Source organism: Annulohypoxylon maeteangense, assembly GCF_022496945.1.
Source record: "Annulohypoxylon maeteangense strain CBS 123835 unplaced genomic scaffold GGS22scaffold_3, whole genome shotgun sequence".
NCBI classification, from domain to species: domain Eukaryota; kingdom Fungi; phylum Ascomycota; class Sordariomycetes; order Xylariales; family Hypoxylaceae; genus Annulohypoxylon; species Annulohypoxylon maeteangense.
In genome coordinates this window covers 1,276,823-1,291,404 of record NW_025953250.1, presented here as the reverse complement: position 1 = coordinate 1,291,404, position 14,582 = coordinate 1,276,823, and the positions used below count along the sequence as shown (strand labels likewise).

At 46.7% G+C, this 14,582-nt stretch overlaps 3 protein-coding genes across 3 annotated transcripts; 2 read left to right on the top strand and 1 right to left on the bottom strand.

Moving 5' to 3' along the window:
• Positions 1-128: 128 nt before the first annotated feature.
• Positions 129-4,567, bottom strand: GGS22DRAFT_92937 (uncharacterized protein). The gene is made up of 5 exons (XM_047968444.1): positions 4,468-4,567; positions 3,497-4,376; positions 3,224-3,432; positions 2,698-3,172; positions 129-2,645 (listed from the first exon to the last, which is right to left on the bottom strand). The coding sequence occupies exons 2-5, from the start codon at positions 3,985-3,987 to the stop codon at positions 314-316; spliced, it is 3,507 nt and encodes a 1,168-aa protein (XP_047821897.1). The 5' UTR covers positions 3,988-4,376; positions 4,468-4,567; the 3' UTR covers positions 129-313.
• A 1,776-nt stretch (positions 4,568-6,343) lies between these two features.
• On the top strand, positions 6,344-9,153 carry GGS22DRAFT_92913 (polyadenylate binding protein). The gene is made up of 3 exons (XM_047968443.1): positions 6,344-6,441; positions 6,625-8,828; positions 8,883-9,153. Exons 2-3 carry the CDS (start codon positions 6,643-6,645, stop codon positions 9,013-9,015), a joined length of 2,319 nt encoding a protein of 772 aa, XP_047821896.1. The 5' UTR covers positions 6,344-6,441; positions 6,625-6,642; the 3' UTR covers positions 9,016-9,153.
• Positions 9,154-11,863: 2,710 nt separating this feature from the next.
• Positions 11,864-14,477, top strand: GGS22DRAFT_92893 (uncharacterized protein). Its single transcript, XM_047968442.1, has 3 exons — positions 11,864-13,159; positions 13,221-14,109; positions 14,171-14,477. The coding sequence occupies exons 1-3, from the start codon at positions 12,103-12,105 to the stop codon at positions 14,340-14,342; spliced, it is 2,118 nt and encodes a 705-aa protein (XP_047821895.1). The 5' UTR covers positions 11,864-12,102; the 3' UTR covers positions 14,343-14,477.
• Positions 14,478-14,582: the final 105 nt, after the last annotated feature.

Sequence of the window (14,582 nt, the reverse complement as noted above, 5' to 3'; positions counted from 1 at the left end):
GGATTTAATGTGTCGCTCACCCTCGTGACAGTCCAGTTTTCAGGGAGGATAAGTATGGTATAATCAACATTATTCATTGGACATTTATTTAGGTACTGTTCTCTTTGTATCAAAGCCTTAGATACTATGAGTTGGTGAATGTTCAATCACGAGAGACAACTTATTTACTTCATGATCATCAATATTAATTCATTCTACTTTTAGCTAATTGCACACATCCTAACCAACATCTCTTTGTGATGTGATTAAGTCAAGCCAAATGGGTTTACCTGCTGAAGAGTTGTGACGGAAGTGGAATGTCGCAGCCTTCCACTTAGCTCAGATCGAAGCCAGCTCCGGATTGAATGGCATAGAGAAGCTTTCCCTTCAGCGTTTTTTTCGTTCTATAGCGTGGAAGTTTCAGGAGGTTGACGCATGTGCTTGTACTGGGCAATCTCTCCTCGTCCGAGCCGCTATCTCTGATGCTGAAGTGGGGACTAAGTTGTGAGAAGCCTAGTAATGGTGCTCTCGGCGTTGACGTGACGTATTTTAGCACCTCCCGACGCTCTGAATCTTGGAACTCTCGCATTACCTGCCAGAACATCTGCACCGTTGGATGTTCTATTCCATCATGACCAATAGAATATATGCCCGAGTACTCCGTGTTGCGTCGCAAATCTTCTACATCAATCTCGGAGCTGTCGCCGCCTACGAGGTGCTGAAGTTCGGATTGATTGAACATGGATAGCCATGCTGGGTTGATGATAGATCCGAGACCCCTAAGGAAGGCCTTGGTTTGTCGGTATGGCTGCGCTACTAACCGGTGGTTCACAACATACGAGATGTAGAGAGGGCGGTTTGTGTTTGTGACGGCAAGATCCTCGCCGTTTTTGCAGAGCGGACGGGTTATTGTGCGCACCTCCCCATCAGCCGTATGAACCTCATCAGTTATCGTAAAGTCTAGAGATAGATCTACTACTTTGCCGGAATAATTCTTGAGGTTGATGAGCCCTTGATACAGCTCTGGGTCCAAATCTCGTAGATCGTTCAAGTTTGCACGGTAATCAGTCATCGAACCTTGCCCTGATGCTGACCACTTGAGGAGAAAGAAGCCGGCGAAAGCCTTGTCAATAAGAATGCCTTCGTACATGCATTTTCCTACCAGCCGACCAAGAAACTCATAACGCCGAGCAAAATCCGCGAAGCTGTCTCTCCAATCAGTACTATTCTCTTCGATGTTGCATTGGTGAAGGACTTCTGCGACGTCGTCAATTGCCGTTGGATTTGGGTACAATAGATTTTGGCTGTTGGTGGCAAAGAGGTGACTGCCATCTGAACTACTACTGAAGGCTTCATCAATGACACTGGTTAGAAACTCCTTTGTGACGCCCCCTCCATCAATACCAGCTTCTGGTTGATCAAACTGATCAACAAATGTAATCTGGATAGGCTCCTTCAGGCTCTCTCCAAGTGGATAGAACTGGTCGAACGCGTCGGAGAATACGTTCCCACGTTTGACCCTGGCTGTGTGGCGGTCGATGGTGTCTCTTCCTCTAGAAGTAACCATATCTCCAGATAATACTGATATACGCCACCGGTCAGGATCGACATTACCTCCACGGCGCTTGAGTTTGTCAAGGTGAACAAACTGACGAAATATTTGAACCCTGACTTCGAAAGGAATGGCAAACGGCATGTTACGAAGAATTTCAAGTTTGGGACCAACTTGTGCTAATAATTGTTCTCGTTGTACTCTTCGCAATCTCCTGTGCCTTTCGATCTGTGCTGCACGCGAGAGGCGCTGCCCAGCAGAGGTGTGGAAGGTATCAAGTTCATCTTCGTCGGAATCATCGGCGTCATCTCCATCTTCTTCCATTTGATCTTTCTGTTGCTCCTCCAAGACGACGGCTGACATGAAACCGTCCATATCAAATTTTGAAGTCATGAGCCAGAAATCCCCTGGTAGAAAGCGCCGTCGAGAATCTCTCTCATATAGAGAGCGCATAGTGGCTGTGCACACACTCCTCAAACCTAATACGTCCATCCCGATTATTCCAGCAAGTGAAGAGGGTGCAGCTTTGGGCTCTTCTTCTCGCGAAGTTTGGTTTCCTGAACCGACGCCCATCATGGCGCCCAGCCGTGCCGATCTCGAAGTTGATGACATGAAGCCAGATAAATTGTAGTACATTGGAAATGAGAGGCTCTTGAGGAAATTGATAAGCCGTTTTAATTCATCTAGGTTGAGACCACTGGAACGTATTCGAATAGTTGCAAGACTCTGTTGTGAGATGATTTGACTTTCGGCAGGCAGAAAGTCTTCATCATCGGTGAGTCTTAAAAGGAAGTTATATAGTTCCAGGAATAGTAATATGGTTCGCCATTCTTGATCACGTACTGGATCTGGGTCTAGAAACTCGAACATGGATAGGTGCTGGGCCGTGTTTTCTGAGATATTCCTAAATACGCTAGTATTTGAGGCGGCTTTCCAAAAATACTTCACGGAAGGCATAAGCGTAGAACCAGCCAAACCGATCACTGAGATATCGCCCTGGAAAAGACGCATTTTAATGTCGTCACTGTGGCTTGGAAAACACCTCAGCAATACTAGCGTGTAACCGGCAAGAAGACTCGCATCTTCGGATAGGCGGTCTGGAGATAATGCAGTCCTAAATTATGTTAGAATTTGATACCGGGTTTCTTCAAGTTGTGTGTACTAACGAAGTTAATCTACCCAGGAGCTCCGTAATACCGTCCTCATCTACAAGGAAATCTAATTGATTCGTCATCCATGTGGATAACCGGGTTGTGGCTTCAGCCTCATCGTCGTTCTCGTCCGATGCATTATCGTCACCATCCTTTGATCTGAGGAGACTACTATCCCGGTGATAACGGACTCGGATATCGTCAACGAGAATGGATAGTTGGAGGTAAAGTGCCTCCAGGTATTTTGTCCCTTGGGAAGTAAGGGTTGTTCTATTCAAGGCAATGAAATGTACCAAGAGCCATAACGAACCATTCTTCGACAAGATACTAGCATCTTGTTGTTTGGAGTAGGTATCTATCACGCTTTGAGATAGAATATGAAGGTTCACATGGCTTGCAATTCTCGCAGGGTCTTTCTGCAGGAAGGATAGATTTGGGGAAGTGAGAAAGGAGGACGCGAATGCCTTATACGCCTGCAAGGTATGGATTTCTTGTAACTGTTAGTAATAAATAAAGGTATATAATCTCATCCATTACATACCTTGCTTTGGAGAGGATATCAGGGGAGCTGTGGCTGCCTCAGCGAGCACATTTTGTTCTTCTACGGAGATACCCTCATAGCTACTTTGCTCAAAATACCTCGCGAGGAGTTTGTAATACTTGGTTAATATGCGAATAACGGAGACTTGTCGTCTTTTCACAATCTCAACTAATATGCTCAGGTGGACTTTGGACGAGCCAACGGGACGCCTATCGAACAAAAGTGTCAATAAATTGTTAGCAATGTGGTTGTGGAATAAGATTTGATACATACTTCTCAAGAGCTTTCACGATGAGCTCGGCCAGTCGATCCCAGGAACGAGGGTTGAAAAGGTTGAAATTTGAAGGTGTTGGTCCTAGATTAACTAAGTCATGAATGAAAAGATCCAATCGCCGTTGATCATCTGCTTGAACTGGATCGAAGAGAACTAGTAAAAGAGGCATAGCACTAATCGCACGACCTGAAAGATCGTGTCCTATCGACTGGCTATAAAGAGTATCGAACTCTTCTCGACATGCTTGTTTGAAGCCCCGTCTGTCCCTGTGCCCTCTCCATATCCTCTGAAGTCTCTTGGCAGCATTCAACTCGTCACGTTCTTTCTGTCTCTTTTCACGTTCAACTTGTGCCTGTGCGACCGTCCTGGAGGCACCCGAGGTTGGCTGGGACCAGCTCGAGGTACTGGTAGCCCAAGGGTTTGTATTTCGTTGGCCGCTCATATTGACATTTCGAGGTCGCCTCGAATTGCCGGTAAAGGTTGGAAACATGTTGGATAGGTGGCAGCCGTTCGGGCGTGCAAGTCGAATTCGGGTCTCGGTTAGGTGGTCATCAAATATGCCGGCTACACCGTATGGAAGCACGATATATCATACTCGTTTTATGAAGTGGCGCAAATCAACATGATGTGGCCGTTGCGAGGTCTAGGAACCGTTTGTCGGATTTGACGAAGTGATGATACGAAACCGTTAATGACTGACAGACTGTAATAATAGCTGCGAGCTCGTCGAGAAGATACCGATTGCACAGGGAAATATGAGAGATGGCAATGCAATCAAAATAGCCTGCATAGGTTGATCCGGTATCCGAGTTTGCGCAAAATGTATATGCGCATTTGCGTCGATCGACGTGATGGTTGTGTGGAAGATTCCCAGAATATCTGACGTTAAGGTACCAGGTAGGTAAGCTACGTACACATCCTTGTTACCTGTACGGGTAGGTAGGGTTACATAAGGTTGTGCCTAACATACCTGTGATAGGTGAGTTTATAACTGTACTACTAGGTACCTAGAAAGGCAGGTACTAGGTACCGTGCACCTAGGTAATTAGATCAGTCAGCTGTTTTGCGATGCACGAAAGTTCTGTTACCTTCCACGATACACAGTTCTAATGTTTCGAGGTTAATAAGCTTATAAGCGCCACCAAACGCGGAAAGCGCACGTCACTGGTTTGTGCTCTACCTAGTAGCGAATACATAGGTACCGTCTAGCACGTCTTTTAGCACCTTAGACTGTGGGCAAAGCGGGGTGCCCCTCAGTAAGCTGATTTCTCCGTACCTATCCAGGGATATATCGATAAGATAAGCTTTTGTTACATAAGCATTTAACAGCCTTGAACTTCATCTGACTTGATATTCGTCTGTTACTTCGTAATTTAAGCTACCTTGTCGCACTTGACACTTTTAGACCAGGAGCTTAGACAATGAACGCTTGATACCAAATAAAATAATCCTCATAATACCCTTGTTCTTGGTAATGAATCGATTTCTAAATTGTCGGAAAATTACAGTGAGATAATCATTATACATCCATGGATACTATGTATCTGCATGTACGAATAAGGGAGAGCCTAGTGACTAATATTACTCTTACTTATGAAATACTAGGTAGATATGGTACAGTAAAACAGACTTTAACCGTTTGGTGAATATGAGGAATTTATTAAGATTTGCTAAGATATAAGAGCTCTATAATTGTTTTATATTTTGTTGCGATTATAAGGAAACTTGTGAGTATTCATATTTAGATATATACGTAACGCTAGAATTAGACACCTCAGAAGTCAATCCCTGGCCGGACTGGCATTCTTCTAATTTATCACAGAGGCTAAAGTTTATATACAGTGTTAATAAAGTTTTCTTAATAATATAAAAAAATTAATTCAACATTGAAGTAGGTAACTATGTTGTCTCAAAGTTTGCTACCTACACACTTCTACCGCCTTGCTAACATTGAACATAATTACCTATGTAAAGCATAAAACGTCTATGGATACATACCTAGTAGTACCTAGTAAATGAATACGTATGTTCTTGGTACGATGAAATGTAATCAATGCACTTGCCTTGCCCGCCTACCAGCTCACCTGGTGCACTCAAATGTTCAAGCTGTCCTAGTCGTAGTTCCACTGCATCGATTTCTCCTTCCCGAGCCTCTGTGATAGGTACTGATTACTGCATATCTCGTCTATTTGATTGGCGTCTACATGGCACGCAAGGTATTTCGTCTGTACCCAGCTATCTAAACTATATCGCCTTAGGAATAAAATTGGCTGAGGGGTAGAGTAATAATACCTGGGCAGGTACGAGGCACTAGGTACCAACTGTAGCTAAGGTGGCGGTCCACTTTTTATGGTTGAAATTTTTTGTGTGGTTCATCGCAACCAGAAACCAAAAGGCAGGCACAAAAAATCTTCAAGATCTGTCAAAAGAGGACCTGGACCCTCTTCTTCCTTCTTCTTTTTTTTTCTTCCCAACGACTTGACAACTTTATCCGCCAACTCGTCACCCAAATTTTTCACAGAAAAAAAAAACAAAAAAGAGATTCAGTTGTTTAGTACGATCTTCATAGTTCGTACTTCATCTCTGTTCTCGCCAAATTCATTCACATCCCAAAACACCAAAAAAATTCGGAAAACTATAAAAAATTCGCCTCCTACTATCAAACTTCATACTCACTTCATCTATCCCGACCACGAACATCTTCCCTTCTTACTTTTCCCCTTTGAATAGGCACCATCGTAAAATTCATACGACCTATTCATTCTCTTCCATCTTCCAGTGTCAGCTTGAAGCTCGAGTACTCTTAGGCTTCTTGATCATCATCAGCATCATCCTTCTTTGAAGTCTTGACGACTATCTTTGTCCGACAGATTTTCATTCTCTCGAGATCATTTGCCCTTGATCACGAGAACATAATACCTTTGCGACTTATCTTAATTGCCTGGTGCGCATCTCTAATTTCTCCCCTCCTTCCTCCCCGCGAATTGATTGTTAGGCGCAATCTTTGTACCTGGTATTTTCGCACTTCGCATCCAACAAAGATAACCCACCAACCAACCAATCTATACACCATTCTCCTACTTTTTCATCATTTGAATCATACTGACCTTTCCCTCGCGAGCTTTAGTCAATTACACTCGTCGTAATGTCTGGCCCTACTGCATCCGGCGCTGTTGACCAGCTCGCCGCTGACCTCGGCAACACCTCTCTTAATGGTGGTGATGCTAAGCCTACCGCTATCAACACCAATGTCGCCCCCGACGCCCAGGGCGACGAAGGCGATGCTGCTGGTGCCACGCCCAGCTCCGCTCAAACCCCTCACCCCGCCGCATCTGCTTCTCTCTACGTTGGCGAACTTGACCCCTCCGTCACTGAGGCTATGCTTTTCGAGCTGTTCTCCCAGATAGGTTCTGTTGCCTCGATTCGCGTTTGCCGCGATGCTGTTACTCGCCGCTCCCTCGGCTATGCTTACGTCAACTACAACACGACCGCCGACGGCGAACGCGCCCTCGAAGAGTTGAACTACACCCAGATCAAGGGTCGTCCTTGCCGCATTATGTGGTCTCAACGTGACCCCAACTTGCGCAAGAGCGGACAGGGTAACATCTTCATCAAGAACCTCGATGCCGCCATCGACAACAAGGCCCTCCACGACACCTTTGCCGCTTTCGGCAACATTCTCAGCTGCAAAGTCGCCCAGGATGAGCAGGGAAACTCTAAGGGATACGGTTTCGTGCATTACGAGACAGACGAAGCCGCTGCACAGGCCATCAAGCACGTCAATGGAATGTTGCTTAACGAGAAGAAGGTCTACGTCGGCCACCACATCCCCAAGAAGGACCGCCAAAGCAAGTTCGAAGAGATGAAGGCTAACTTCACTAATGTCTACGTCAAAAACATCCAGCCTGACGTGACTGATGACGAATTCCGCGAGCTCTTCGAGAAGTACGGAGATGTCACTTCCTCTTCCCTGGCCCGTGACCAAGAGGGCAAGTCTCGCGGTTTCGGCTTCGTTAACTTTACCACCCATGAAAGTGCTGCTAAGGCGGTCGACGAGCTAAACAACAATGATTTCCATGGACAGGACTTGTACGTCGGTCGCGCGCAGAAGAAGCACGAGCGCGAGGAAGAGCTTCGTAAATCCTACGAAGCCGCCCGCCAGGAGAAGGCCAACAAGTATCAAGGTGTCAACCTTTACATTAAGAACCTAGATGACGAAGTCGATGACGACAAGTTGCGCCAGATGTTCTCGGAATTCGGACCCATCACCTCTGCGAAAGTAATGCGAGACAGTCTCAGCGAGTCTGATGATGACAAAGAAGGAAAGGACAAGGAGAACCAGAAGGATTCTGGAGACGAGGAGAAAGATGATGGCGAGAAGAAGGACAAGAAGTCCGACAAGAGGCTTGGAAAGAGCAAGGGCTTCGGTTTTGTTTGCTTCGCAAACCCCGACGATGCGACGAAGGCTGTGGGTGACATGAACCAGCGCATGATCAACAACAAGCCTCTATACGTCGCACTTGCTCAGCGAAAAGATGTTCGTAAGAGCCAGCTTGAGGCTAGTATCCAAGCTCGCAACCAACTTCGAATGCAGCAAGCTGCGGCCGCGGCCGGCATGCCCCAGCAGTACATGCAACCTCCTGTCTTTTATCCTCCTGGCCAGCAGCCAGGCTTCCCTCCTCAAGGCGGCCGTGGCATGCCGTTCCCTGGAATGGGAATCCCAGGTGCCCAGGGTGGTCGTCCTGGTCAGTTTAACCCTAACGCCTACGGAGGCCCTCAAGGTGGTCGCGGTGGCCCCATGCCACAACTTCCTCCCAACATGTACTTGCCCGGACAGTTCCCGCCCAGTGGACCGTACGGCCAGCCTGGCACTCCGCAGTTTATGGCTACCATGGCGCAGGTACAGCAGGCTACTCTCGGAGGTGGTCGAGGTGTTCCGGCCGGCCGTGGACCTATTCAAGGAATGCCAGCCAACTTGGGTATGCCCGGCGGTCCAGGCGGACTTCCCGGTTATCCGCCTAACTCGCGACAAGGCGGCTCTGCTGGTCGCGGCGGAGTTAACCAGCGCAATGGCCAGGGAGGGCAGTTCCCCCCTCAAGGTGGACGAGGTATTCCTAACCAGCAAGCCAACAGCACTCCCAACTTGCAGCAGGACTTGACCCCCACCTCACTTCTGCACTCGCAGCTGCAGGCTCAGTCTAGCAACCCTCAGCAGCAGAAGCAGATGCTTGGTGAAATAATCTTTCCCAAGATTTCGGCTATCCAACCCGATCTGGCAGGCAAAATTACGGGTATGCTTCTGGAAATGGACAACTCTGAGCTTGTCAATCTGTAAGTTGGATACAATTAACCCTTTTTATTTGCGACGTTGCTAATATTTTGCAGTATCGACGATGATGGTGCACTGAGAGCCAAGGTTGATGAGGCCATGGCTGTTTACGACGAGTACGTGAAGGCTCAAGTGGGTCCCGATGGCGATGCTGGAAAGAAGGATGACAAAGTCGAGGAGAAGGCATAAGTGATGGTGCATATGCTGTACTCTTCGCGACTTCCTCGACGAACTTTTCGTCCTCAGTCCTCTCCGAAATTCCCTAACACTTTGACGATTTGGGGGTTCGGTTTTTCTTTTTAACGACGGGTATCGGAAAAGTTATGACGTTGGTGGTTATGCGTCCAGGTACGGACGATCCGGTATTGATTTCTGCATTCCTTCCCGCATCTCACCCTTTATGCCTTCTACGACCCTCATGTCCCTCATGTCCTTTACGCCGGAATGGATCTTTTCAATGTCTAGATGCTATTGTATCTAGTATCCGACTTGAGGGACACTCTTCACGTACTATTTGCATGTATTGATAGACTATTTGCTCCTCACTCAGAGCACTCACTGGCCGGATGCCAGGGTTTCGGTCATCAGGCGTTCGTGGTCACAGTCGGTCAGCCTCGTGGTAAAGTAGCCTGGCACCGAACGGAAATCTGGCGGCACCAATGATTCTGATACAATACCCCCCTTCAGGTTGCCGATAGGACACATCTCAGAATGAAGCAGAGGTTATTCTAAATAGGAACTTCTGATAATGAAAAAATTGCTTTGCACAATCCTCTCGGGTGGACTTGATCGTTCCTAATTATATGATAGACACCTACCTATCCTACAACGTAATAAAGTTATGATAATTTCCTCAGCTACCTATCGAAGCAAAGATGCAAAAGGTAGGTAGCAGTATACGTGTAGATACACCTATCTCAATCCAAGTATTTGTCACACCACACCTGCAGGGTGGGTTGTTTGACGGAAGCGAGTTGGGAGCAGCCGCCGCTACGCTGCACGGAATACCTATGCCGGTATCCGCGCCGCGCTATAAGCGGATGCGGAGGCTGAAATCATGAATTACCTAGGTACTATCTGACTAGCAACCTTAATAAATACGGATTAAGTTACAGGATCTCACGACGTGGTAGTCTGCGGCTATCAAGAATAAAAGACCACGCGACATTATAGGTAGGCATGTAACACTCTGAACACATGACCGAGGGGATGACGAAGGTATGGGACTAGGTGAGTGGAAAATGAGCAGTGACGCTGACGCCGTAGGGATTGTCAGCTTTAAGGGTGTTAGGCGGAGATAGTTGTTATATCTGCCAAGACGATTATCTTCAGCCAAAGGAAGTTTAACCAACTATTACATTTCCCATTACCTCAAGAAATGAGATGTCCCTTTCTCTATCTTCTCCAAATCCCCCTTGCCTACATGTATGCAGGACGACGGACATATAGATATAGAGACGTATGTTATTGCACCTTCATGTTGTGTAATGTAAACGAAATGCAACGCACTGTTTGCGTTTAGATAAGATGACCTTTTCCCGCGATAATTCTTCGATTATTGATGTACCTCGTTTTGTTCTTATTCTTCGACACCCCTTTAGAGCTAAGGCCAGTCATACGTACAAACAACAAACAATCTGCATTGCTTACCTACCTGGTATTCCGTACGCTATGCGTACCTGTTTGAAGCGATGAGCCGGAAATGCCCGACGTGGGACGGGAGTTGATGATTTTCTCAGAAGTGATTCCAAGATATATCTAGGAGAAAGAAGACGGCTTCTATACTAGGTACTGATAGTAATGCCACGTATAAAACACTTAGCTAGGTACGTATAATCGAAGGAGCGACGCCAATGCTCTGATGACAAGCCTTTGATGCATAGAGTTGGAAATGTGTGGTTGGCAGGTAGTACCTGACTTCAAGGACTTCAATGTTATTAGAATCGTCTGATAGGGTGATCTTATGCTAAGATCGGATGTCGCATAGGCTATGAAGTATTCGGTACTTCATATTGGGCGTAGATGTGACAAATTGGGCACCCGGATAAAAGTATTGAAGTACTTTTCATTGTGCCATCCTAAACCACCCGAATTATGCATTGGCTACATATGTACATTACATAGGTACATATGCACTCTATGTACCCATTATATTTTACACAAGTGGACTTATGCTTTTTAGTAAGGTGTTCTACATTTGCTATCCAATTTTTTCCGCTATTGTTAAGGAACAACTTCCAACGTCGCATTCGAAGAACAATAAAGGACACAAGTTAGAAAATAGAAAAGTCTACTCTGTAATTCTCATTACTATTAAGAAACGACCTAAAAACACCGAACCAACCAAAAGAGACAAAAATCACCTAGTCTTGGGTTCCACCTTTGCAACCTGCGACCGGCGACTAATTCTGCCAGTTCCCCATCTCCTAACATCCAATTCCTTCTAGACTTGACCCCCCTCCCTTTTAAATCATCGCGGTCATCAAGTCAGGTTCATACCATTGACCTCTTTTTTTTTCTTGCACCTAACGGTCTTGGCGAACAAGGCAGTGAGGCCTCCCCGTTCCGAGTTCCGTTTTTACGTAGTACTTGTTACTCAGACTCATCCATACAGCCATACTAGCTTGAACTCTGTGACCTCTGTGGCATAGGTACCTACATAGCTCTCAATGAGCACTGTGTTCGTTTCCAGAATATCCCCAGAATATTGAATTCTCTTCTTTCCCTGGGATATTGAAGATCCTACGCTAGGACCCACATCTTCTCTCAAATACGACGACTCTTTCGCTTCCGTCATTCTTTTCCTCTACTGTCGACCAATTCCCCATCTTAGCGCCTGCCTGAACTTAAAAACCCCTAAATCTTTGGCTGGTAGCCATGAGCCGAGGGGTCTAGGTCCAGGTTGAGATAAGAAAACAGAAACGAAAAGGGTCTTTTTAAACACACGATGATCATATTCCGTCTACATCGAAGACGCCCGACTATTATTCCACGATAGCACCAACCTGGCGTTTCTCGATTAACCGTGCCTCTACGAAGTACACTAAACCAGCATACAACCCTGAAAACTCATCAAATACCCAACTGGGTTTCCCGCTGATACCCAAAGTCTGCAAAGTCTGCTCCTCCAGCAAGTTAGTCACGATCTAACTTATACGAGGTTGCCTCTCGACATAGTTTCTTCGAACTTCGACTCACGAATTGACGATTCTATATTCTAATCGAGTCTGCACTCCCTCGCTCCTACCAGGAATCGCTTTTTACCACGACTTCATTATGTCCAACAGGAAGCTCATGTCGCTTGAGGCGGCGCTTGAGGAGGAGCGGAAGGAGGTCGAAAACCTCATCGCGATGCAGCCTCGGAGGCCTGCGTCTGTCGACCACCGATCCCCTTCACCTTTTACGAGCCCTCGATCACCCGTGCGAAGCATGCTGGACATTGGCGATAGGTTTACAAATGCGCCTCGGAGCCCGCAGCCGCAAGCCCCAGTTCGTAGCATGTTGGATATCGACACTCGTCCGCTCCCGCAATTACGAAGCATGCTAGACATAACCAGCCCCTCTACAAACGTACCGACAAGTACGCACACATCCCCGACGCTATCTTATAAGGCTCTAGCATCGGATAATTCAAGCCGTAATAGAAGCATGTCTGATGCTGCCTCGAATCCTGTCTTGGATTTGAATCCCAGGTCACCACCTCCTATGAGCCTATCAAACACGAGAAACAATGACCCGACGTCTGCTTACAAATTTCACGATATCCTACCAACTAATGTTGGACAAGCTTTACCAGTAAAGCGTGGTTCGGCTAGTACTATGCGACCTAATTCCTCCATAGGCGAAGCACTTCGTGGAGCCGACTTGTCTAACTTAGTACTCCCCGGCGATCACAATCGCTTCCCTAGAAAAAACAATAAGTCTAAATCGCCTAACAATCGTTTCAATCTGCGGTCCAATTCACCATTTGGAAATCCATCGGGGCGCAATCAACAACAGGAGGTCATCACGCTAAACAATGGACAAGTGATGGATATGAATAATGCTTACAGGAAGCTCTCAGACGCTAATTTGCTCTACGGTGGTTCGACCTTAGCCTCATTAGCTCGCAAAAGACAAGAGAGCGAGGGGCATGGAAGAATAGAGAAAGATAATCTAAGTCCATATGGAGAACTACTACCTGACGAGAGTGACGACGATGTTGCAAACTCTTCTGATGAGGAATTGCATAGGGGTAGAAAACTAACCACACGAGCCGAGTCACGAGACCAGTCATCTCCTGATGACGGAACTACAGCAGCAAAAAGTCTACTTGCTGCGATTGAAGATGAACGTGAGTTTGTTACTCCCTACAGAATAAACTCCTTATGACCAACATCTAACGATATGGCTAGGAAAACATGTCAATGCCACTCAGCCACAGTATAGATCACTTTTCGATGAACCCGAAATTACAGTCACGGGACCCACTGGCGAGAAGGGGAGACAAAGCAAGAGCGTGGTTCAACCATCGACAAGCTTTGACCAAGACCCTATGTCTGGAACCCAGACCCCCATTGATCCAGAATTGGATGCCGATGTCGATGCTATTAGAGCTGCGCAAAGGTTGCAATTATCATTAACACCGATTCTTTCTACGCCCGAAGTCCATCGCACTCTACGGATTCTCTATCGCGGTGAATTTAACAAAATACAACGAGAAGCAGAAGAAGAGCACCGTCGTCTCCGTAAATATTTAGTAGCGACAGACTTGAGTGACGAATCAACACATGCCCTAGAATGGGCTATTGGGACAGTGCTTCGCGACGGCGATACGCTAATAGCGATGTACTGTATGGATGAAGAAGCGAGTGGATCAGTCGATGCGGCTAATATGGTACCTGACGAACCTAAGGCGATGAAGGAGCAGGCAATGGCTATTAGTGCCATCTCTAAGAGCATGTCAACCAGGCCACAGAATCGTACAGCCAGTCCCGGTCCGTTTAAGATGCAAGGGTCTTCGATGTCGCCACACATACGAGCTATCGACGTTAGTAGCAGTAACAACCCGTCTCCGGCGCCTAGTGCTCGGGGCAAGAGTAGGTTGCAGGAAGAAAGGGACCGAGCTGTGCTGGACATTACCGAACGAGTTTCGAAGCTTCTCCGAAAGACGCAATTACAAGTCCGAGTGATCGTGGAAGTGATTCATTGCAAAAATCCCAAACATTTAATAACGGAGGTGATCGATATCTTGAATCCGACGTTGGTCATTTTGGGCAGCCGTGGCAGAAGCGCTTTAAAGGGGTAAGTCAACTTTCAAACCATCCAATTAGAAGATGAACACGGTACTAATACGACTTTACAGCACACTTCTAGGGTCTTTCTCGAACTATTTAGTGACTAAGAGCTCCGTCCCAGTCATGGTCGCACGCAAACGATTGCGGAAAAAGAGCAAATATCAACCACCGCCGATGAAGCAAGTCAATAACCTGGCCAATCCATCGGCACGAAGTCTTGAAACCGCAAGGGTTGACTAGCGAGGAACCCTTCGGCAACGGTAATCGTGTGGACGCGTATCTTGTAGGCGATAGGAATGATGCCCTGTCATCCTAAAAGCGGAGTAACAACAATGCCAAACGCGTCCATGAGCTTGCATTGACTGTCCAGAACCAAATGCCCAGTGCGTAGAGATAGGAGATTTAGACACGTGCTATTCGATGCAATGTACGTAATACGCAGATGGCGATGGTGTGAACTCGCACTTAGGGGTATGCACT

Excerpts from the sequence above, each read along its gene's own strand:
- GGS22DRAFT_92937 (XM_047968444.1), bottom strand. The coding sequence starts at position 3,987 with ATGTTTCCAACCTTTACCGGCAATTCGAGGCGACCTCGAAATGTCAAT. Across the intron at positions 3,433-3,496 it reads ATCGTGAAAGCTCTTGAGAA|GCGTCCCGTTGGCTCGTCCA; the intron begins GTATGTATCAAA and ends TTTGTTCGATAG. Across the intron at positions 2,646-2,697 it reads CTCCTGGGTAGATTAACTTC|GACTGCATTATCTCCAGACC; the intron begins GTTAGTACACAC and ends AACATAATTTAG.
- GGS22DRAFT_92913 (XM_047968443.1), top strand. The coding sequence starts at position 6,643 with ATGTCTGGCCCTACTGCATCCGGCGCTGTTGACCAGCTCGCCGCTGAC. Across the intron at positions 8,829-8,882 it reads AACTCTGAGCTTGTCAATCT|TATCGACGATGATGGTGCAC; the intron begins GTAAGTTGGATA and ends AATATTTTGCAG.
- GGS22DRAFT_92893 (XM_047968442.1), top strand. The coding sequence starts at position 12,103 with ATGTCCAACAGGAAGCTCATGTCGCTTGAGGCGGCGCTTGAGGAGGAG. Across the intron at positions 13,160-13,220 it reads TGCTGCGATTGAAGATGAAC|GAAAACATGTCAATGCCACT; the intron begins GTGAGTTTGTTA and ends CGATATGGCTAG. Across the intron at positions 14,110-14,170 it reads GGCAGAAGCGCTTTAAAGGG|CACACTTCTAGGGTCTTTCT; the intron begins GTAAGTCAACTT and ends ACGACTTTACAG.